At 35.9% G+C, this 25671-nt stretch overlaps 1 protein-coding gene across 6 annotated transcripts in view; it reads right to left on the bottom strand.

Moving 5' to 3' along the window:
* The window catches only part of ADAMTS6 (ADAM metallopeptidase with thrombospondin type 1 motif 6), a 149989-nt gene that overhangs the window by 116215 nt on the left and 8103 nt on the right, over window positions 1-25671 (bottom strand). For 5 of the 6 annotated variants that reach the window (XR_004237550.1, XM_032096390.1, XM_032096389.1 and 2 more), the window contains 4 exons: window positions 19320-19488; window positions 13808-14025; window positions 13206-13289; window positions 12565-12710 (listed from right to left, as the gene is read on the bottom strand). Coding sequence is in view for 5 of the 6 variants with exons in the window: in XM_032096390.1 (XP_031952281.1) it covers window positions 12565-12710; window positions 13206-13289; window positions 13808-14025; window positions 19320-19488 (617 nt within the window). In the remaining variant the exon portion in view is untranslated. The remainder of the gene's footprint in view (window positions 1-12564; window positions 12711-13205; window positions 13290-13807; window positions 14026-19319; window positions 19489-25671) is intronic. The other variant, XM_032096393.1, reaches the window with a different exon arrangement.

The raw sequence follows: 25671 nt of genomic DNA, 5'->3' as shown, positions 1-25671 counted from the left end.
TTGACCTCCATGAGGTTTGCATTGGCCCATCTCTCAAGCCTGTCCAGGTCCCTCTGGATGCCATCCCTTCCCTGCAGCGTGTCACTGCCCCACACAGCCTGGTGCTTCAGTGGACTTGCTGAGGTGTGCTCAATCCCACTGTTCATGTCACCAACAGAGAATTCAAAATGTGCTGGTCCCAGTATCGATCCCTGAGGAATGCCACTTGACACCGATCTCCACATGGACTTTGAGCTGTTGACTGCATCTTTTGAGTGCAACCACACAGACAATTCCTTATCCGCTGGGTAGTTCATCCATCAATCCATGTTTCCCCAGTTTAGAGATGAGAATGTCATGTAGGACAGGATCAAAAGCTTTTCCGAAGTCCAGGCAGATGACATCAACCACTCACTCTTCCCTTATCCATCGAAACTATAACTCAGACACAGAAGGCGACCAAATTGGTCTGGCATGATTTGCCCTTGGTGAAGTCATGTTGACTGTCACCAATGACCTCCTTATTTTCCAATGTGCTCCAGCAGAGTCTCCAGGAGCATTTGATCAATGACCTTACTGAGCATGAGGTGAGACTGACTAGCCTGTAGTACTCCAGATCTTTTCTTTTTCCTTTTTTAAAAATGGTGGTTATGTTTCCCCTTTTCAGTCACTGGAACTTCAATGGATTGTCGTAACTTCAAAAATATGATGAATAGTGCCTTAGCCACTTTCTCCACCAGTTCCTTCAGGACAGTCGAATATATCCCAGCAGGTCCCATGGACTCATGCACTTTCAGGTTCCTTAGATGGTCTCAAACGTGATCTTCTCCTACAGCCAGTGATTCTATATTCTCCCAGTTCCTGCCTTTGCCTTCTGCAATTCAGCCAATGTGGCTGGAGGACTTGCCAGTGAAGACTGAGGAAAAAAAGTAATCAAGTACTTTGGCCTTCTCCATGTCCCAGGTAACCAGGTCTCCTGCTTCCTTCTGGAGAGGACCCACATTTTCCCTAATCTTCTTTTTGTCATTGACATACTGAGAGAAGTTTCTCTTGTTGCCCTTGACAGCCCTCAGCAAGCTTAATTCTATCACTGCTTTAGCTTTCCTAATCTGACCCCTGGCTGCTCACACAATCTCTCTGTATTCCTCCCAGGCTACTTTTCCCTGCTTCCACCCTCTGTAGGTTTTATTTTGTGCCTGAATTTGTCCAGAAACTCCTTGTTCATCCTTGAAGGCCTCCTGGAACTTCTGCCTGACTTCCTCTTTGTTAGGATGCATTGCCTCTGACCAAGAAGAGATGATCCTTGAATATTAAGCAGATTTCTTGGGCCCCTCTTCCCTATGCAAGTCTTTATCCCACAGTACTCTACCATTATGTTGTCCCTTCAACAGTTGAGTGGCCCTTCAACACATGAGGACCAGCGCTTGGGAACATGAGGCTGCTCCTATCTGTCTACAGAGGGCCTCATCTACTTGGTCTTCCTGTTCAGATCCCCTCTGCAATGTCACCTGTCTTCCCTTTGATCGTGATCTGTAAGCTTGCAGTTGGCTCTCCATCGATCATCAGGCAGAGCTCCATGCACTCCAATTGGTAACTGACACAGCAGGCAACATCCTCTGCTTGTCTCCTCTGCCTGCTTTTCTAAACAGCCTTGATCATTCCATTCCAACACTCAGTCATAGGAGTCATCTCTGCAACTGGTAAGGCCATAGCCCTGCAGGCATGCACAGGTTTCAAACCCAATTTCATTTATTCTCCATGCTAAATGCATTAGCACAGAGGTACTTAAAATAGGTCCTTGATGAAGGATGAAGCCAACTTACTGGCTTGAGCAGCTGGGTATCCTTGGTGCTGCTCTTCACATGCTCTCCTGCTGACCTGGGATCTCTCTCCAAGCTCTGGGCATCTCTTGCTGGCCCTGGGATCAAACTGGTAGGAGTGGAACAAACTGAGGTTTCTTTCCTCCAGCAATTTCCACCTAAAGCCCTCTTCACCAGCTTGGCAAGCCTATGACTGAAGATGTTCCTCTTCCACTCTGACAGATGGACCCCATCAGCCCGCAGTAGAGCAGGTATCATGGATTGCTTCAATACAGATTTGAAATTCTATATATAGTGTATATTAATAGTTTAAATTAGGAGTATCTAGAATTTTGCAGAAGTGCATGTTTGGATGTTTCATGAATGACTAGTGATCTAGGAATGACATTTGATAATGCAATATTAGAAGAGATTTTTTTATTCACAGTGTTGATTATGTTATTGCTGGCCTGTATTTGATGAGAAGACATACAGCTAGTAAAGGCTGGAATTCAGAAGTTCAAAGATTTACAAATCTAAAAATAAGTAAGAATTAAAGCATTAAAAAACCCAGAAATTTTTGCATTTGTGGAGTATATTCCCATTTGGAATACTCCCACTGCCACAATTTCACCTGCTGATAATAGGTCAATGTGGTGGCAACGCAAGAAAACAGAAAAAATAATGGTAGGAGGAACTGGAATATAGTGTATGAAAGAGCAAATCTACATAAGACTTGCTAGTCATTAAATGTGTTTATAATTGCACTTTTAATGCTTTACAGTTTGCCAGACAACTGCTCTTTCACAGGCTGTGACAAAATAAAAGATTTGACCAGAATTTCAGTTAGTTCTCAGTGTTATCTCAGTCTTTATATCCCAGCAACCATATTTTCCAGAGTTAACTTTATATAACAAAGACTGCATAATATGTGTCTTAACTTGCTTCATACAGTAATGACTGTGAAACATTTATCTTTAGAAAAGTAGAAGTGTCAGGTAAGGAAATAATTGGGAATGCAACACAAGCAGTAATTTAATTCTGAATATACCACATATAAACAAATGTGGTTTTTTATTTTGTCTATCAAATTTCTCATTCATTAGAACCTTTGTATTTGAGCTGAAATCGAAAGAGTTTGATTTGCGTTTAACAAAAAAATTTATCTCTTGTTTAGCAGATCTGATTTCAAAATCAGCTTCAGTACCAATTAACCCTGCACATGTGATTAGTTCAGCAGGCCAATTACAAAATATTCAAGCATGGAATATTAACTGCAGATTTTTACTTTACTTCCACCATACAGTTCTGTCAGAATTTTAATAGCTACTAAAGTTACATTTCATCATACATTATGAAACACAACAGTTACAACTGCAGACATGAACTACAATTTATTTCTTTACTCAAGATGATTCTGTAATATCCTCTGCTCCTGCCTATTCACACCTGCTCTTTGACTGGAAAATTTCCAGACACTTCCCTTCAAGTGTCACTTCTTTGCTGTGAATTCACGGAGAGCAAGCAAGCAGGGAGAAAAAGAAATCACAAAAAACCCCACTGTAAGTAGTGCTAATCACTTTGGAAAGTACACTTAACACATTGAATATACTTAAAAATTAGTTAGGAAGTTTATAAAAGCCATGAATTTAATACAGAAGTGGATAACTCTTCAGAGAAAATACCACACCTAATTTAAAAAAGGTTAAGACACTGATGCACATTACTTTATTATTTCACTGCAACATTTTTCAGAAGGTTTTAAGTAGCATGGAACAGACAGTGATCAGTTTAGGTTTTACTTCACTATTTGCATAATTAAAATGAACCAGCCATGAACTCAAATTGAAATTTTATCCAGATCCAACTGAAATAATGGGTATGCTGCAACTGACCTCAAAGCATAAAGAATCATGCCCCTCATTAGGAAAGATTGGTGTAAATTATCAAAAACTAGAGAATACTAAAATTAAATAGATATGATGTTGCCACTGAAAGAATGAATTTACAACCAGTGTCCTAGTTAAAAACACGTTTTTAATGTACTCTTATATATAACCAATCTAATAAAAGGTAGCTGTAAAGCTGAGCTAAATAGCCCAGACTCATGTTTAAAATGTGAAGCAAACATGAAAATGTAGTACATATTCATGTGTGGCAAGAGACAGAATTTATGCAACAGATCACAGACAAAATCCGAAATTGGTGAAAATCCAGCAAATAAACTGGCCGGATATGTTCTTCTGGATTGTTAAGAATGAGAAACAAAATACTCACTAACAAATGTATTATTCTGCCAGTCATTGTAGGTTATGAAAATAGTAACAGCCTCAATATTATACTTGAGCAAGAGAAGGCAAGAACATAGAAGGTAAGGATTCTACTTAGACTATGAAGAAAACTTAAAAATGAGAGATTTTTAAACAAGTGTGTGTACTTCATTAAAAAAAAGAAAGCAAATTACAACATTTCAAACTGCTAGAAAGCCCTTTGTCAGATATCTGGCCAAGCAGTAACTGAGTGTTCTAGCAGATATCCCAAACTATTACCACCAAACATTTCCTGGAAAAACTATAATTTGAATAGTTTTATGACCCTTTGTGCAACTCAGAAGGTGAATGCCTGGAGAAAGAAAAGGGGGGGGGGGGGGAGGGAGGGGGTTGGAATAGAGCATAAAAAAGTATTTCTCACTGGATTTTTTTCTTTCCCTAGTAAGTCTAGTGCATGGAAACATTTATTTGTAAACTACAGAAGACATTAATATATCATTACTCTCAACAGCATATGTAGTTTGGCATTTTATAGGTTTATCCTGATGCATTTTTAATTGCCAGAAGTTTCATTTCCACATTTAGAGGAAGACTTTAACTGGGGCAGTTATGAGTTGCATTGTTTATCCTGTGTGCTGGTAGATATTCTCAAGTTTTCCAATTCAGAAAATCATCAGGTGTGTAACCAGCTCCCCTCAGTGAGCACATCTTAAGATAAGCTTGTGGAATTACACTCAAAATTTCTGTCTTCAGTTGAGAGAGGAGGACATTATTTTTATTAAGTCTTTTTATTCTGTATCATTTATTTTAATCAATCTAATAAAAAATATTAAAAAGAAAAAAACGTTCAGACTTCAAGTCAGAGCATAAAAATCTGAGCTCTACTCCACGACATTGGTCACTCTTCTGGATTTGGTATTAAGTAAAGCACACTTTGAACACATTTTGTCCATCTGGAATGGATTAGGCAAACTCTGGGTATACCTCATACCTTTTCCATCCTTTCACCCGCACAGACTCAAATTTTATAAATTAAATCAGAATACACATCTTGTAGCTAACCAACTGTACACTAAGAGTCAAATAATGTCATCAGAAATTAAAAACAACAGCCTTTTTATTGATTAGAAAACATTCCACTCACACGTTGTGCTTGTTAATTAGCTGTAAATAACCTGCTGGTTGACATTTGCCATGCAATAAGGAGTTTTTCAGATTCACATTCTAGCTACTTTATTGTTCCACATGCGTTCTCTCAAATCCCACAGAGTCTATTTGATTCCTTTCAGCTACAAAATCTAGGAATAAAGTTTAAAGAGAAAAATTTACCCTAATCTATCCCTCAAAAAAAAAAAAAACCCAAAAACCAAAAAACAAACAAAAAAAAAACCCAAACAAAAAAGCACTAACAAAAAACATTCTCAGCCAAGAGTGGACACCTGAACAATATTTCCAACCTTATTCTGCTAACATGAGGTGGGGGAGTAAAAAAACCCACCCAACAAGATTATAACTGTCACAGAAAGGGGAATTACATAATATGCCAAGGGGTTTTATTAATTCCCAACTCCTTGCTGTTTTCTTCTGTTGCCTGTGTTATCCATTGATTTCTATCATGTCACAGCCTACAGACTCTCACCTCACAAAAAGACATACAGAAAATGGATAACAGAGAATTCTTCCCTGCAATCTTTGAATAGGTTTATCCCTGCCACAGCACTTGCAATCTTGGAACATGGCTATAGACCCAGATTTATCTAAAGTGAATCATCTACACACAGATCATGTATTGCTGTAATGGCTCACAATTGTTATGCTGCATGTCTCAGTCACAATTTCTCTTTTGTCAATCTTAGCATCATCATTCCAAAGAATATGCCTTAGGAGATAGCAAAGACCCCAAACATGGTTTTGACACACAAGTAAGAATATAAAAGCTATGACAGTGGTGCCATATCTAGCAACATGACTGATTCAAGTGGTCAGTAGCAGGTCTCTAAAAAGGAGTGTAAGGAATACACCCTGTATAGAAACCTTGTTGATAATATTCCTATGTGAAGCACCATACACAAAATAAAATGCCTCACTTTCTTCAGTCTGCTGAGCAGAGCCCTAGTACATTGCAGTTTTGTTAGAGTTTTTTTCCCAAATACATAATTTTGAATATGCAGATACATTTTTTCCTCTTAGATCCCTTCAATTCCCTGAAAACACAGATGAATGGGAATTTAGTGCTATTATTTGGAAAGCTGGCTCCTTATACTTTATCTATCTGCAGAGACAGATACTAAGGGCAATATATGCCTTTTTTTTTTGAAAATCAGCTTTTCAAACCTCTCCCTCAGTGAAGTAATCTTACACATGTGGTCACAAGAAAACTAAGTCAATGCACACTGTTACAATTTTTGCACAAAAATCAAATAAGGAAACACAGTCTCCTGTCAGGGGCTTAAATTCATTTCAAGGAACTTCAGTAGAACAAGCTAAAAGGCTACACAATAAACAAGGGTGAAAACTGCTTAATGGACTTCAGAGTCAAGTAAGAAACAAGACACAGAATTACTGCTTGAAATTGGAGCTCTTCTCACTAACAGAGGAATTAGCCACAGGATGAGGATCAGAGACAAGGCTTCATGAGAACAGTGCTTCAAGATCTACAGATTTATTGGACAAAGCTAGGAAATTGTGCTCACAGACCAGGGTCAGAGTGCCTTGTATAAAAGAGGAATCTTTGCAAGAAGTTAAGACGCAAAGTGGAAGAAAAGTGGAAAGTTAAGAAGAAAAGTGGAAAAACGCCTCAGAAAATAAGTATAACAATCTTGGACCTACAGCAGAAAAGGAATGTGCAGAGTCCTGGCTGGTTGGCCTCACCTCACTACCAAATGCCTTAACTAGTGCAGAACCTGATGTGGTAATGTTACTTACTATTACAGAATAAAAATATATTACTAACCTTTAGGCAACTGACATGAAAAATGGCAACAATGTCCATTAAACGAATTTCCTTTTAGGACTGCTATCTGGACAATGCAACTACAAAACCCTCCCCAGCTGCCTAAAAACTCTTAAAGTTATTAAAAAAATGAAAGGCATGATTGTGGTCAGCTCTACACAGGTATGCAAAATGAAACAAGAAACGTTTTGTTCCTCTTGAGTATCTACAGCAATGTCAGAAACATTTCTGTTCTTAGAACCACAGGACTTACAAGGAGTTTAGAATTGCTGCCATTTAAATATACTTTCTGTCCCCTAAGAAAAACAGGCAGCATTGGCCTACACATTGGATGCATCTCACAGACAAATGAAAGTGCCCCTTACCCGTAAGGGCACGCGAATGAGGAACCGACTGAAGCATTTTGAAGTTAATCTTATATATATATATCTACAATAAACATAAACCAGTTCTGTAAAATTCTCTCCTTGAAAGAATTGAAAAAACCACCAACTGCGTAACAATGCCAATGCCTCCCATATGGGTTTCAATAGCATTGCTAGAGAAATGCCACATACTAACAGTGGTGTCAATGCTAACAACAGCCGTACCACACCACTTAGCAATACACCTACTTAATGAGTTACAAGTACAGTGATACCTGGCAAAAATAAAAGTGTCTATTAAGAAAGAGCTCATTCACTGTCTCGCGGTATTAACATATACAAACCCACTTAAGACTCAGACAAATAGAAAAAATATACCATCTGTGGTACTGAACATTTTTACTCTCATCAGTACAACTGCAAATCCAGGTGTATTTGACTTAATCAATAAAAACATCTTACGGCTCTGATTCTTTATTCAATCAAATAAGGATTCTTCCAACAGTATCAGTTCAGTGGGGCTGTGGAATTAATTGTTGCTAAAGTAGTAAACCACTCGTGAACTTAAGTGGATTTCAATCCAAGTAAAAGATTTTTGTATTTCAAGGTATTTTAAGTCAAGAATTTCAGAAGGTGTATCTACAAAAAACCACACAGGTTTGCAGTCTTAAAATTAATTCTAGTAAGCGTTTTGCAAGGAATGTTCCCATAAAAGCACCCTAGCTGCAAGGAGATCTTAACGCTTTTGTCAAGTGTAGTGAATTTGTATTCTTCTTAAAACGTAAAACAAACCCATGGTGTGTGAACTACCAACAGTAGATGACATTTCATTCAGGAATTTTTGAGAAGTACTGTCTCCTTAAGTGAATGAGGTTTCAAATGTTTCTCTGTTTAAAACAATTGCATTTCAAAGACCAGATTCTGTCGTTTAAAGATACACACCTCAACTTCCCCCTGAAACCTTCCTTTCTATGGCCTGTCTGGTACGCCTTTTTACTTGATCTACTAACACACCAGGAGGCAAGGTAATCTTCCTCTCAGCAGCAAAACACTATTGGTGCAAAGTTTAGAGAGTCAGTCACACATCCTTTGGATAAACAACTATTTAGTACCTGGACAAATCAAACTAACTCTCTTGAGCTACAGAGAAATGCAGCACTAGAGAATTCCTACAGCTTAAAAGAAAAACAAAAGGCATTTTAAAAAATTTTTCACCTTCTCAATCCTGATATAAAGTGTAACCTAGAATCCAACCCTCTGGCCCTTACCATTCTGTGCAGGTACATAGGAAAAGGAATAGTTCTGTTCATAAGGTACAGTTAACAAAGGTATTGCTAAGGAATACCACAATTCCTACTTTATGATCTTAAGGATCAAGAGAAGGAAGCAACTGATCGAAATGGAAGAGGAGCTCTGTTCAAAATATTAGTAAAAATAAAGTAACAGCTGTGCTCTGTAGCTCTTAAGTTTTGTGGATTTGCAATCTATGGAGACCCTATTTCTTAAAAGAGTTCCTGAAGAAACAAAAAGAGGAAGCAGCCTAACAGGGAAGATAAAAAAAAAAAAAACAAATCGCCAAATAAGAACTAATTTCAAAAAGGCAAATTGATACTTCTACACCAGGGTGGGATGCACAAGCCTCAAAATTTACAGTGGCTTTCAAAATTAATTATCTGACAATCTGACATTATGCTAAAAAGCAAGATTATCACATAATGGTGCAGGAACACAGGAACCAAATGCAAGAGCTTTTTTTTTTTTACCCAAGGATTTGAGATTAGAGATCCATACAAGTTTTTCTCCTATTTTTACTATTTTGTAGTACAAAATAATTTAAAGGATTCATTAGGTTTATCTAAAACCTTCACCAAAAAAAGACAACATTGTGTTAACAGCACTACACCATTAATCAACCTCATACTTCAAGTCTGTCTGCTGAGTATTTTACTTTCACCTGCCTCCAAGAACCCAACTTGGACAATTTCAGGATAAAACATTGAAGTCTGAGACTTAAATATTCTCTTATGGGAAAAATGTAGGTGGTACATAATATAAGGACTTACTTAGACCAGTCTCTGGCCTGCATTATTTTTAATCAGTAAATTAGAAGTTTTCTGCAACTCCCTATGCACCTAGTAAAGTATCGACCCTGCAGACTGGAGGGTGGCTGCAGGACCACGACAGATAGGCCCACACGCCAGGCACCAAACACCAGGCTCTTGTCCAAAGACTGGTGGCTTAATAGGCACAGCAACGCCTCCAAGGGACTTAAGAGATCAGTTTGGCATACCTCCACTCCAGTGAGGCTACCTGGTTTTAGCATACAGCTTGTTTAGGATACAAACTATCTGCATTGATCAAGCAGACTTCCCTAGGGAATGAGCAGCCTTAATATTGTTTTTCCCAGATCAGACCATGTCATCTTTGAAAGCAACATGGAAGAATTGCAAAGAAAAGCTGACATGTTGTCTTCATTTATGTGGTTGAAGATAATGACTCATCTTCTTAAAACCTTTGCCCCACATTTCAGATAAAGACTGTTGTTGTTGCAAACTTAAATACTTAACTAGGACTAGGTAATATTTTCAAATACATCAAATTACTTACTGAAAAATCTGGTTTTAATCAACACAAAACTATTCATAATGTTGAAGTGAAACTTCCCTACTTTCCATAAAATAGAAGTACACACAATGAGCAAAAATTGATTCCAGTGTCAAAGTCAATAAAAATGTAATTACTCCACACAAAGCAGAGCAGCATCAGTGGGACAGATTCAGGAAACTGCTTTCAAAATACTATTGGAGTGGCTAAAAAGTATCCTAATGTTTGGTAGTATAGGCTCAAATTCCTTTGGAAAGACGTGATTACTAAAGACCTCTCCAGTACATTATGAATTTAAAGAACCATAGCTATATCCTTTTCTTTCACATCTAATGCTTTAAATCTGGTTCATCAAGTGGAAGATAGACAACAAAATGAAAACAAGTATATCCCCATTTCAGTAATTCATTTAGAATTATTAAAGTTAGTGGACTTACATGTTTATATGAATATAAATTTGTCTTTACTCATTCCAACCCAAAAAAGAACTACCTATTCTTCACATAAGCTGATTCATTTTATTAGAAAGAGCCAGGATAGCTAGCAGTTTCAGTAAAAGCTTGATTTATCCACTCAAATTGATTAGTGTAGCCCTTATGATAATTTCAAGGAATTATAATTATTATATAAATAAATGAATAGAAGCATTTTGTTGTGAAAGCATATATAACTGAACCTTATAAAGGTAGGTATTACTAGCCTGCAGACACAACACTGAGGTACTTTGTTGATTTAAAATATAGGTATATACTTAGAAGTGTAAACTTCTTAGAAGTAAACTAGGAAGTTATAAAATTCTTATATCCCTTTTAAAAGACAGCATACACATGCTACATACTTAGATAATTACAGCCCTCACAATGAAGAATAAAAAAAGTCCTCAGTATTTACTGTGTTTTGATGAAAAAAAGTTATTTTCAATAGGTATTACTGATGTTCTCTCAAAATTTGCTACTTTACAGTTAGAGGCCTGAGAGTTAACACTGGCTTAAGCTTTTGTCTGGAACACAGAACTGTTCATAGCTACACTGGGAACAACCTACCTTATCAGGGAAGCCAGTACAGAATATACAGTAATAATAATAATATTAAAGCACAACTGTGACAGAAAACAACTGTGGTTTGTAGCGCCAGAATAACACCAACAAAGTGTCAGGTTAGTCAGCCATAGCAGACTATATACAGAGTTGCCAATACAACTTATGCGTATGTATATTGAGAGACTGCAACTGACACAACTACATTACCCATGGATTACACTTTTTCTCTCACCTAAATTATACCAGTAAAAGTTTAATGTGTAGCAAAGCTGTAAAGACACATTCAGTTTCACAAGTCCTAGTGAAGGAATTACTTATATGCAAAAAAACTGATCATAAACAAAAGCCTTTGTGAAAAATTAAGACCTTAGAATGCAACTATTTTGTTTTTAATTTCATTCAATTTATTTGTATTAGACTTTAATCTTTTTTTATACTTCTTGAAATGTAGAAGCTTTCTGAATCACTCCAGCATTTTAACACTCTGATTTTTACTATTTAAGACCATACATAACAATTATATCTGAAATATGAATACAAAATACATGCAAGTGATTCACTAGCTTCTATTTCCTCTCAAAAATAAAAAGATTTGTTCATTATGCAAAACAAAACCAAGAAAAAACACCACCTCCCTCAGGAAAAAACCCAAACTTTCACAACTTTTATGCAAAATTATACAGAAGATGCATTATTTTAATCATTATTTCAATTTTTCTGCAGTGAATGCAGTGATTCCAAAATAGGTTACATACAACAGAATTTGTCCTGGAAAGGAGAAATTATAATAAAAAGATCCTAATCCAAATTAGAGCTGTTGCACCTGCTGCTACTTAAACAAAACAGAAGAGAATAAATAGTGCCCTTAAACAACAGTGAGACTTATCTCCTAATAAAGTACAGTTGCCTACCCCTAACTGCAAAGGGACAGACACAAATGCCTTTATCAGGATCTCAAGATTACAGTGCAGGTTTTGTTGAATTCATCACTCTAACAGTGAAATAGAAGCAAACAAATGGGCACATATGCAGGCTTTGAAACTACCTATTAAAATTGTCAGTTCTCATCTTAATTAAACATAATAAATCAAACCAGCTACAAAGTAGAGTCTCATATTGCCGGAATCTGCAAGAACCTGTTTTCAGAGAAATATACTAGTTGAAGTTCTGGCTTGAAATTCTTACAAAAACACTTTACATGGTTAACAAAACATTTTCCCTCCTGTTTTGTTCTCCACAATCTTATTAACTCTTTCCAATTATCAAAGTATAAAATGTTCAATAGGATCGATCTTTTCTACTGTAATACTTTGCATTGGCAATTATGAAGCGAAAATAACAGCAGAAGCAAGTGATTTGCAGATCTTACTCCTCCAAATTCTTAATCTAAACTTTAATAATCTGATATATTTAAGACAAGCCATCAATTAATTTTCCTCCTTTTAAGGTTACCTACCAATTATATTACTTTGCAACTAGCCTCTAGACATACATATGCTAAGAACAAGAAAGCTACAAGAAATAAAATAAACACAATACTTATAATGACCATACCTAGTAATAAGAACCGCATTATCATGGTGGGCAATCCCATTTTCTGGAATGGTGTTTCCATCACTTTGGTGGGAGAGAATGGATTTCTGCCACTTACAGAAGCTATCGAGGGACTTGTCTGCATGGTGGTTTATCTCCAAGTTTGGCTGCAATACAACATGCATACCAGAAATGTTCCAAACAAATTACTAAGGTCAGTTGTTAAGCCTTCTGAAAACTAAAATGGGACTATAATTAGAAGCAGTGGTTTCTAGGAATAAACTCTTCTTGCCAAATTTTATTTCTGTAAAATCTGACCCCAAGTTCAGCTGTGTATTACTGAACCATCATTCTTTCCGCTCCAACTTTAATAATCATTATGTCAATACAGAAAAAAAAAAAAATCAAAATACAGATCTAAAAATAAAACTGACATCCCCGAAGGTGTAATAATAATCACCTGAAGCAAGAATAGATATCTCTGAGATGATACACGAGGAATATTCATTTGAACTGCTTCATCTTGATTAAAGTAGTGAAAAATTACATGATAGGTTTGTACTTAGAGGCAGCCACTTCAAGCTATAACTAAATGAACTCTGTATTATACAATAATGTGCTTTGTATTTCACAGGTATAAAGCTTAGCACAACAGTCCTTACCTGATCTTCAGTGAGGACAATCAAACGTGTCACTATAATATTCACAACGTTTCCTAGACTGGAATCACGATAAAGTTTGGCAACCTGACCTCCAGAAAATAAGAAAAGGCACAAAGTCAGACAAGAAACACTACTTGCTTCCTAAATGGTTAAAAATTAACCCAATTTCCTCATGTAGTTCCATAATGTAAGGTATCACTGTCACCTAAATACAAGTTATTTTTTGACCAAAAAATTCAGTAAAAAAAAACCTTTTGAGTCATACTTTTCAATTGAAACTGTTTATATCTCGTTTCATAAATCATCCAGCACAATGAGGATTTAGTGTCAACATAAGCAGAATAGAACTGTAAAATCTGTACATAATTATTTGAATTCAATATTAAAGACAACAATTTAAAAGTGATCACAACATACGTCTTGACAGAAAAAGTACTGCATTTTTCCCAAAATGCTAAGATTTTCAGTATTTTAACTATTCATTCCTGCAAGCTAGTACATATATTAAGGCATTATTCCTGGCAATAAATAAACACTCGACAGGTCCATTATCATTACAGTACATATGTATTGATACGAACACAGAGAAGGATGAAACTTACAATATTCATTACACTCAAAATGTAGTGTTCAATGTCTTTGCGACCATGGTATCCCACCATCATTTTGTCTGCTACTACCAGCGTTTCCACAAACCGTTCAAGGCTTACAGATCTCTTCTGCCGACTATGACTACTTAGTGTGTCATTGACTGGAAGTGAAGCTGGAAAAGCAGATGCATCATTCATCCACCAAGATTTGCCGCTTCTTGTGAGGTCTTCTAGGAACCAAAACAATTAAATTCTTGAGAGGGGGTCACTAGTAAAACGCATTCAAATGCACCTGTTTTAAGTTGAGATTGCCATCTTCAAGGTTCTAACAAAGAAGTCTTTCTTGAGGCAAAGAAAAATCAACTTTATTTAATTCCTAACTTATTTTTAAAAACTTATATAATGAAAAGCCTACTTTGAACTCCAATAATCTCAACTCTCCTTAAATTTGAATTAGGATGATAAATCTACAGTCTTCTCTTAACAAATCTGATTTTGCACATTTATGTTGCTACTAAAGATTACTTATAATTAGCCACAAGCACATGACAGAGTTTTAGGAATGAGAACAAGACAGCTACAACATCTGGGAAAAAAAATATTAGAAACCAAAAATCCAAAATTAATGTAAAAGTTATCAAAATTTACTAACAAATTAAATATGCTCATAAAACACTAAAAAGTTTTTTCTCTCCTGCAAAAGTCTGTAATTTTTAGGCAGTTAGGGTTACATACCTAAAATGAATCCATTTTCTCTTCAGAAAGCTATCAGATTATATTTTATCTACCTTGTGAACTAACTATAACAAAAAGTTTTAAATGGTCTGACATGAGATAATTGCCACAGTTATTTTAACACTAATTTCAGTTCAAATATGTTGATTCTTGTTTTTCTTTCAGGTAAATATATAGAAAAAAATATTTCTTGTCTGCAAGAAATAAATCATTAAAAATCCAAGGAGCTGTAATTATCAGCAAAACAAATATTACAAACTGACTTTGAATTCTAATTCCTGTCCTCAGGACAAAATTGAACCCATCCTATCCTGCAAAACTGGCTTTTTTGGTGTGTATCCCTTTTCCACAAGAGCCAACACAGATCTCAAGCTAAAGTTTAGCAAAGTATATTGCTAGTCTGGTTTTATCCAAGTAGAATTTCAAAATATCCAAGTTATTTTTGGTATTTACAGATGAGCATAAGAACATTAATAGATACATTTATAACTGTCTGAACAGGACTCCTCAAGTGAGCAATTTCTGAGATGCATCATTACCTCTACTAAAATAAGGTCAGCTAAGGATGATTAGAGATAGAACCAGTACCTCCCATATAAAAGCAGTGCTTTCTGCAAGTCAGCTACGCACACTGCTTTCAAAGAGGAAAACTACACCGCAAGGTATGAATGTATGTTCAGATCAAAACCAGGAATACAAAGCTTCAGCATTCTCACTCTTGCAGTGTTTCATCATTTTTGAGGCTATGGTATTGGCTTTAAAAGGCGCATATTTTAGAAAAGTCAAAAAATTTAAATCAACCTGGTAGTTATAAAAACACCAGTAACAAAATTGTCCTCACTCTGCAATCCATTCTAAAAAAAAAACCTGTACAAAGTATTAAAGCCTGGTTTGGATTCTACACTGACTAATAAATTTTTTCCTGGTTTTCACCTCTATTGTACAAAATTCAAAGCTTCTTGTATAGTTCAAAGATTTTCATCTCACTTAAACAGTGACTTAGGAATGTCGAATTTTCTCTGATAGCTACTGTACTAAAATTTTTTTTAATTCATTCTTTTTCAAATAACAAATGCTGATGTTTCTGATGCTCTTGGAGTGCTAGAAGTAGTTTAGAAACGCAATATTGCTTCCACATTAATTCAAAATTTTCACTCGAAGATGCAAATTATTCTAAACATTTGAAAACTTCTGACTTCAAGCATAAAACTTACAGAGGACAAAAAAGATTATTCTGGAATCATCTTAATACTATCTTTTAAACAAAGGTTTCAGGAGACTTCAAAAGAACAACCATTTCTCATTTTCTTATCAGATAAGAAGCTTAGGCTCCAGCTGATCTCAAAGTAATGAGAAAGCTGGAAATAGTCCTTGCGCTCCAGGATCTATCAATGCTTATGCTGTTTTTCTCTAAAAAGCACTAAATAATGCTGGCTAAATTATTTAAAATGCTGAAATATATCAATAAATAAAGATCTGCAATTTATTTAACAGAAATACTTATGTGGCAACTTACATCATTCTTTCGCCATATTCATAGGTTAAAAAAAAGAAAATTAAACTCAATTAACATTGAACATCGTTATAAGGAAGTAGAAAAGGGAAAAAATGGAAAGGAAAAATAAAGAAAAAAAAAAGAAAACCAACCAAAACAAACCAAACAAAAAAAAAAAACAACAAAAAAAAACCCAACCAAAAAAAAACACCCCAAAAAATCAGGAAAAACACTATAATTAACCCCAAAATAATTATGGCAATAGTATTAAATTAGGTTTTACACTGCAACTGCAAAGAAATCCAAACCCATGTAAACATGGAGTTCACAACTACAGTTCACAAGGTTTCCTACGTCAGTTATCTAAGATATTGGGTGGTGGTCAAGGTGGAGAGAAAGAGGCACAAATAGAACAACATCTCAAAATGAAATAGCAAACTTATGTTAGATGCAACTATGACAATATTTTGAAGAGAAACATTATGCTGCTTTTTTCTAAATATTTTAGCACCATTATTTCATGCATCTAGCAAGCTTTTATTTCATTTTATAATACACCAACTGTAAAGTCTGACACAAGTGAAATCACTATTTATATCAAAATATAGTAGAGCTATCCAGAAATAATTTGCCACTCTGCAGTTTCCATATGTCAATTTTCGTTGTTTCTTATCCAAATACAGCATTTTGCAAGATAATCCAGTGGTCTCAAACCCCACTAAAGTAATTGGAATTTGGCAGTGGAAAATTTCTTACCAAGGCCTTAGGGATTTCAGCTGTATTTATTGAAACATAATTAATTGGTGACAATACATACATGACACCCAATTTCAATGTTTTATTTTTGGAACATTTTTATGTTTAAATGCTTAAAATATAATTTAAATTGTGAAAATCTATCCTATGCTCTTATCTGAATCTCCTTGCCTCTCCAATTCTCCTTTTGTATTAGCTATCATAATTCCACCATCTATTATGAAGCAGTCCATCACTTATTCATCCCAGTCAATTCTGATCATGCTTTCACCAAATTTTGTATTCCACTTTCTATTCTATTATTGTCTGAGAAAGATCAGAAACTACACTCCCTTTGTCTCTATCAACACTTCAAAATCCTGACCATTTCCCTGATGGAGACAGGTACAGAACAAACTAGGTTACAGTAGGGGAAACCTGACAAATAACTCACACAGTCACTCAAGCAGATTCCTCCCTGAATATAATACTAGGAAAACTGTTCTGAAGGTAAAGTTAAAATCGGTCTCCAGACAAAATAAATCATACACTGCCAAAAGGTAGTTACAGCTTTGTCATGACTGCATTTTAAAACACAAAATTGGACTGTTCAAAACTTCCCAAACCAGATAAATTCCCTAAAGATCACTGAATACCTGGCTTTAATCCTTGGGTGTGAAAGCTGCAAAACTGAAAATTAGTATTTGACTTTACTTTTTAGCTATTACATTTTTTTAGGTATTTCGGGATGCTTTGTATGCCATTTCCCTTCAAGATAAAGCTGCAACAGTGCTCAGAAAATGAGTTTAAACGGCTTTGGTACCCATGAGGGTAAAATAGAATGTCATCTGGAAAAGCAAGACCTTGCAGTCTTGGCAGAGAACAAATTTTTTTAGACATTTTCATGAAGTGCAAATAGTATACAGAACAACATGAAAAGGAGAAACTGAGATGAATGAGCATCGTCATAATCTCAGGCTTGTAAAAAGCAGTGCTTTAGTACTTCAGTAATTAAGGATTCTGGGATATAAAAGCTCAGAGAGTGCACAGGAGCTTCCAAGAACAAAGGTATCACCAATTATCCAAATTAATAAATGCTAATATTACACCACATTTTACAAAAAATGCATGCAAGATGTATAGCTCTAATCAACCTGTGATCCATGTGACAGATACCACCAGAATAACTGAACACAACCTGACAAAACTAGCTCCCTCTGCTTCATAGCTTGGAGGAGAATGACTTCTAAGCATTACTCTAGAAGACAAGATCCAACAGAAGCCAATATCCTTTCTTTTTGTAGGGATATAATAATGGTAAAAATTGCATGTTCCTACATTTCAAAACCTTCCACTTATTTCAAGGGGCTTAAGTGACAGCTGTCCCTGCAAAATGAATATATACTACCACCTTATTTTACAATCAATTAGCAGGCAGTAACAGTTAAGAGACTTGTTTAGCAATATTAGAAGAATGTGTATTGATTAATGCTCTCAAAACAGAAGTTACATGCATGAAGTCTGACATTCCATAAACACAATTAACTGAAACACTCAAGAAAAAAAACTGTCTCCCAAGAATAGGATCTTGTAGACACTCTGTACTGTAGGCTTAGACAGCTGGTACCACTAAACATTATAAACTCCAAAAGAAGCTAAAATAAATTACATCAAAAAGGAGTGATTTTTTTTTTATTTTAAGATTAGTTATTGTCTGCTCCATGCACTGAATTTCATGGAATACAACTGTCTGGACCGAACTTTTAAGAATAAGCTACAACTGAAATATAAACAATTGACAAGGTTAGAACATTTTTCTAAGTATGTTAAAAAAACAATTACTTTTGTGCTCTAAAAGAACTTGTCAGATTTACTCCATGCTGTCTTCAGGAAATTAGTTTTAAAGTTAATCAAGGGCCATGTCAGAGTACTTGAAAAGTATATCTGTAGAAGTTAAAACTACTTTACAAAGAAAATATCTCTCCATCAAAACTATATAATCCTTCCCATAAGGCACATGTAAATCACATATTTGACTATAACAGAATAATATCAACCAACTGGACCAAAAACCAGTACCAAATCACCATAAACCTCTGTAAACAAGAAAGATGTGGACTCAGTTCCAAACATATTGATAACCATAATGCTGACATATTTATTGCATATCAAGTTTCTTCAAATGAGATGAAGCACATATTAAACATTGAGCTGTAATATGTAGTCACTCAATCATGTTTTCCTGTTGAGGAATGAAGTACATTTATACACATTTCGAGGAAGCCTGTGCTTACTTCCACCACTGTACACAACACAGGCATAAAACAAGACTTATTCCCGATGTCTTAGTTTTTGAAATACACTATATTCTCAATCTGAAGCTGGGGAAAAAAAAAAAAAAAAAAAGCAGAACTACTTTTCAACAAAATATTAGAACACCCACAAGGAGAATTCTCATTGCTATATTCTCCACTGCGTCTTAAATATGAAACAAGCAAGATCTTAAAATACATCTTAGGTTATCATTTTTTAAAAGGAATGACACTCATTCTTCTTTACCTGAGACTCCACAGTGACTGTGATCATAGAGGTGCTGCTGGTGCATGGTAGATTTTTTGTATATAACATGAGGATGACCATTCTCGTAACTATAGTCACTAGAATCTTCTGTTATATTCCTTAAAGGCTCAATAAAATACTCCTCATCTTCTGTAGCAATGACTCCATGCTTAAAGAAGCAGATAAGAAAACAAAAGCTTACAAAAGACAACATGAAACTACTACCACAAAACTTAACTTTGAAAAACATTCTCTGTGAAGAAATCCACAGCTAGAAGCCAACACATAAAACAGTGCATGAGCCAGCTCTCCTCTGCTGATTTTAGTATGAGCAGGAGTGGAAGCCTACAAACAACACAGTGAGAAAAAATAAAATTATTATAGTCCTATTTTTGGAGTACTTTCACCTTTTTTTTTGGTGGATGCAGTTAAAAAAGCAAGAGATATTCTCAGAATATTACAAATAGTGTCTTCACAGATATGTTCCAAAACTACAATGATTCCCATTAAAAATTACACCAAGCCATTATGGCAATATCCATCCAATATCACTCTGTGATGCCACATTGCTATATGCTTAAAGCCAAACACTTCAAAGACAAACACCATGAAGGGTTAATTTTAGGACACATATTCAAAGAAACTATCTATTATTTTACATTCAGACACAATCCCAAAACTGAGCTAGTTAATAGAAATCAAATTATTTATATTAACTTAGGTTACACTGTCTACAAAGCATTCAGTCCATAAAAAGTCTTGCCACAAATCTAGCAAGTAAGAGTTATTGCAGACTGTATACTACACCTCATTCTCCATAACAAATGAACATTTTCTTTTCCTCATACTGCAGTGCAGAATAGCAGATATTCTATTCTCATAACTTTCACATTTGTGAACTCAGCTTCTTCCAAACAGGAAGTGGTTTATGGAAGAAAGGGGAGATTTCAGGCCAACTATGCAATTTCCTGAACCTTCAGCAATTAAAACTGAACTTTAGCAAAAAATTCAGGTTTTGGATCCTTTCAGATATATAGAAATAGTGGGGAATAAGCCCCAACAGATTTCTGCACCCATATTTGCTAAACAAAAAATTCTGATACCCTTATGTAGAAAATTCTGAATGTATAAACTTTCTACACAGGGAAGAGCTATTCATCAGACAGGGGCCTGGGAGCAGGAACTTCTACATTCATATCCTGACTTGGTGAATCTCAAATTTCTACCACACCTCTGATCTGTAAAACAAGTACTATGCATGAATCTTTTTTTAAGACCTCTATGATCAGCCATAAGACTACTTGCTCCATAGCTGCTCTAAGTATCATAAAGCTGTTTTCAAAGATCAGAGCTTGCCTTTGTACTCTTGGTCAAAGCTCTCATCCTGCTACCGGTTTGTACATAAAATGCCTACCGTTCTTCACTTCTGAAACAACAACATAAAACTTATAAAATAAAAAATCCTATGCAGTATGTCAGAAACAACAGTATTTTCCAAACAGAACTGTATAATAAATTGTGAAAAGTATATGTATGAACAGCTTTCAATTACTCATTTGTGAATGCAAAAATACTTCAGGGGTATTTTTCATTACTAACTCAATTATTAACTCAGAATGTAACATCAGGGTCTAAATTCACCTGGAAGATGCCAGTATCAAATTCCTCTCACAATGCCTTCTTGTTACTTGAAGTCTAAGGTTTTACTAGAAAATAAATCATTTACTGGTATACTGCAGCTTAAATAGTATTGAAAATATAAACCAAATTGTAACTGGGCTTGCCAGATGCGCAGAAAGAACCTTGACAGTTTGGACTGCATCCAGTGTGGATGTCAGACATCTGGGTTCAAGTGAATCCTGAGCCATTGTAAGCTCTGCTATTATGTTCCCACAGGAACAGAGTCCTGCAGAGTGGTTCTGGCCAACCCCATCAGGCTGTCTGCCTCATGCCAAGCCTGAGGAAACAGACGTACCATCCAATCTGTGGCATTGTCTCTCAGACTGAGTGGGTCCTAATTTAAATTCCTCCAGAGCATACATCCTTCCTATCTGTACTTAAGTCCAGCCATGTTTACAAGTCTAAGCATGAATAAGATAATTATATCAGGTACTGAAACTGGTAGTTGTAAGTGGCAAGATTACCTCAGAGGAACTAAGTCAATTCAGATAGCACAAATACTTAATTGCAGCACTAATTCTCTATACAAATTGCATATTTGCTCCTTCAAATAACTAAAAAATGTCTGCAAACAATGGTCACAGTTCCTTCGGGTACCAGCAGTTAAAATGGTAGGGAGAGTATCACAACTTTTTCCAATGCCTAGCTGATATCTGATCTCATTTGCCCAAACACTATGGTGTTTAAGAAGAGATATTTTAATAACATTTTGTTAAGGAACTGCAAATAAATTTTAACATAGATCTACCAGCAGGCAGTGAAAACATATATGTAGTCAGTCACTGCAGTCAAACAAGTGATTCCATCAGCACGGAAACACACTGACCCAGCATATGCACTTCCCATAAGTCTGGCATAGGTATACCATTTTAAGCCTAACAGTATTTTTGCTTGCAAACAAAACTGCTCTTCCAGTGCTAAATTGATGCAAGTGATCTTGTTGAATCACAGTGATTCAACAGTGAAATCACAGCTTTTTAAGAAGCACTCTAAGTTCTGCAACTAAAAAGTAGCTTGGTGACAGCCAGCATATAATCTGAGTTTCAAAAATTCATGTGGCTAGAGATACTTCCATTGTTTATGTACTCAGCAATGCCTGATTAATACATAGTGGGAAGTATACTATTATATGCAAACCAACATTCTAAATAGCAGGTTTGACTTATAATCCACTATTTAAGGAAAACAAGACTTCAGTTGAAAAAGGAGTTTGAAATAATGCCCATTTAAAGCACTAAAATGAATTAATTTTCATTTTCTTTTTAAGTGTCGCTATTGTATTTTAGCAGTTCATAAATTAAACTTCTGTTCCAAAGCATCAGAAATATCATTAAGACATAAGAATGACCAGAAAAGGTTTTGACAAAATACCATGAATATAAGAAACAAGCTGAATGCACCAAGTACGTTACTACAAGGAACATTCCCAAGATTATTATCTAAAACAGATTGTTTGAGGTCCTATGTTATCCAATCCCACTACAGACTGCCAACTCATGCTAACATATACAAGGTCTGGTTCCAGCAGTTTGACATGCTCAGACAAATCTGTGAATCCACGTGGAGTTCCCCTGAATTTGTGAAAAAGAATCTTTTTCTGTCAGGCCGTCCAGCCAGTGCCTTAACCTCCTTCAGATGGGGCACATCCATCAGTTGCAAAAGGAAACAGAATTATGGGGGACAAGTAAGCGCATGCCTTTTCCACACAGTACTACTGTTTCACAATTTTTCCACGTCTTGAATCTTTTTAGGCTTTATACTTTGTCCATTTTTAATATAAAGTAGTAATAACGGGAACTTCTGAAAATGTGTCAGTGTTGTTCAGTATGTCAACACTTGGCTATACACTGTGATTTTATGTCTGAGAAAAAAAGATTCCATTAACTTACTGCGCTCTCAAAGATGAAAAAAATAGTGATCTGGCCTGAGACAGCACATCATGGAATCTAACAATGCATCTTAAAACTAGGATAGGGAGAGCTTGTATATAACTTTCTGAATAATGTTATACTGCAAAAACATACAAGTATCAAAGATAGCCCTAAAGACACTGATATAGAATTATTTCACATACAGTCAAAAATACCATAGTACATGCACATGATAATCTATAAAACTAGATGTATTCTTTAGAGTAAATTCAGCCTTCAAATGAGCTAACTCCTAGGAAAATTATTAGTAATTTATAAAAACATGTATTTAGAAATACATGAAGCAAACATTAAGTCTTCCAGAAATTCCAACAACTGCCCATTAAACAAGTAAGCTCATGCTTTTAAGCCACAGCCACCTACCTGTGCTTTCTTTGTCATTTCTGGATGGAGGTAACTGTCCAGCACAAACATCATGCAAGGCATAAACTTCACATATATGGAAATACTGTGTCTTTTACATTAACCATTTACTTGGGACCACAGTAGCCTCAAAATAGTTCCTACTACTGACCTTTTCAGCCCAAAATTACAAAATCTGCTACCATGCAAAACTTGTTTGAGCACTCAGTTAAGAGCTTTGACACCTGGCAGAAGACAAAGGTGAATGAGAATGCGAAAAGTTTGGGGTTTGCTTGATTCCATTACCGAAGACTCCAAAACTTCTTTGAGGTTTGCTCCTTTCAGAGTCAGTCAAACTCCATTCCCCAGAGGTGAAGTTCTTCTCTCTTCAGCCAGTCTACCACCATTTCTTTTCTTCTTTCCTTCAGTATGAAACACTCAGCTTAGAGAATGCCTCAGTCTGGTTGCCTAAAGGTCCTAAAGTGCTGCTCATTGCAGGCTCTTTCATGATACAGCCAAACTTGCAATCCATCCACAAGTGCAGCATCCACTACAGCACATATGAGCTTGGAAGCTAGCAAGCCTGCAGACAAGACCTTCAATTTCCTCACATGAATGCTCACTGGATTATAGAGCTTTCCTCACAACTTCAGACAATTTATAGCATAATCAGGGCCCAGCAGATGGAAACTGCTGGAGTGAAACTTCAGTAAGCAGCAGCCTGTAATTCTAGGACACTTGGTAATGAGAAATATAGAGGGAGAGGCTGAAACAAGAAACAGTGAGAGGAAAATGAACTGACTGCTTGTCACTTTTATTATAATGAAACTGAGAGAAAGCCCTCCTTACACTTATCTTAAATATAAGTGTTCTTCAAAGTCATGCAACATACGTTATTTAAATCATGCCCTCACATAACCACTCTGAACTAACTAACTAAACAGAGTAATTCAAGACATTCAATAAGGGGAAGAAATTTGACCTATTTGTCAACAGTGAAACGTAACAGGACAACTGGAGTAAATGTAACGCATACATTTTGTTTGTGAGCAACATTCACTGTTAAAGATTACTTATTACCTGCTTTAGAGTTAAACTTCCAATGACCGGCTTTGATACAGATGTCAATCAAGGGCTATTAGAATATGATTGGCAGTCACTTACAGACCAGCAATCAAACTGGAAAATACAATGAATGCCTTAAATATAAAGCATTCTGAACTATTGCTAAGTTTAAACAAGTAATATTGTCTTCAATATTCACTGCCAATGGCTTTATTAAACATGTTCTAACCAGCGGCTGTGTAACAAAACATTCATTACTAGGAAACATCATTCAAAAATAACATTGTGATGGCTTTATCTGAACTTGTGTGCCTAAAGACTGAATTTGAATTAAGGCTGCCTTAATACCAGAAAGACAGACAAAAGAACTGACAACAACCACAGTCACTGAAGATGACAATTTAACTGGGAAACACTCTACACTGAAGTTAACTTATAAACACGAAGTTAACATACCGACACCTAGAACCACAGGCACCTTCACTCCAGCAAAATGGACAGCCTGAGGGCAAAGGGAAAACCTGCAGCAATGGGAGTGCTAAATGTCACCTCAGGGTGTTGGGCAAACCAAAGCAAAAAAAAGATTCTGCTTCCTCATGACATCTTCCACGCGCTTTTGAAGAAAATAAGTGCCATGAGGAGCAACAGATGAGCAAAGACAACAGGAAAATACGGGCTTTTTTCTGCTTTATCCCACTTTTATTTTCCTAACATGAAAGGAAAACGAGAGTCAGCTAGGGCAAGGGCAGGAGTTCTTGGCTCACTGCCTTAGCTAAGGTCAAAGAGGAACTGAAATGGGGTCACCATGGCACTTACTGCAGGCTCCAAGGGGACCAACTAGTCTGTGCACCAATTAGCAGAAATTCTGGAAATAAAGAGGCATGCAGCCTCTTTTAAAGAAATGAGTCCTGAAAGAAGGGACTTGGTCTCCATCATATTTTTAGCTGAAAAGAACTCAAAGGCAAAGATGGAGTGTACTAACGTTAAAGCTTGAATAACTGTGACGGAGGGGAAAAAAAAAAGCTATTACGTGGAAACTGCAATCAAAGTGAAAATTGTACTAAATTCAGACCTATCTACTATAAGTCTACACGAACAAACAGTGATACCACACTCAATGGAACATCGTTTTAAGTCCATTTCTTTAAAAGTGTTCGCTTAACGCTTGAAATCCCCATTAAATATTTTTCCTCAAGAATCCTCTGAAATGTTAAACTAGACTGTATCAGCGATACCACAAGTAGATGGGTGTAATGCAACCTATCTAGATCTGAAACAGCTGGCTTTTTTTTGAAAATAACATGCCAAGAGGCATTATTCAATAGCACTTCCAA

The sequence above is a fragment of the Corvus moneduloides genome, chromosome Z (genome assembly GCF_009650955.1).
Source record: "Corvus moneduloides isolate bCorMon1 chromosome Z, bCorMon1.pri, whole genome shotgun sequence".
NCBI classification, from domain to species: Eukaryota; Metazoa; Chordata; class Aves; order Passeriformes; family Corvidae; genus Corvus; species Corvus moneduloides.
Note: the sequence above shows the minus strand (reverse complement) of the source record. Positions and strands in the feature narration are given on the sequence as shown.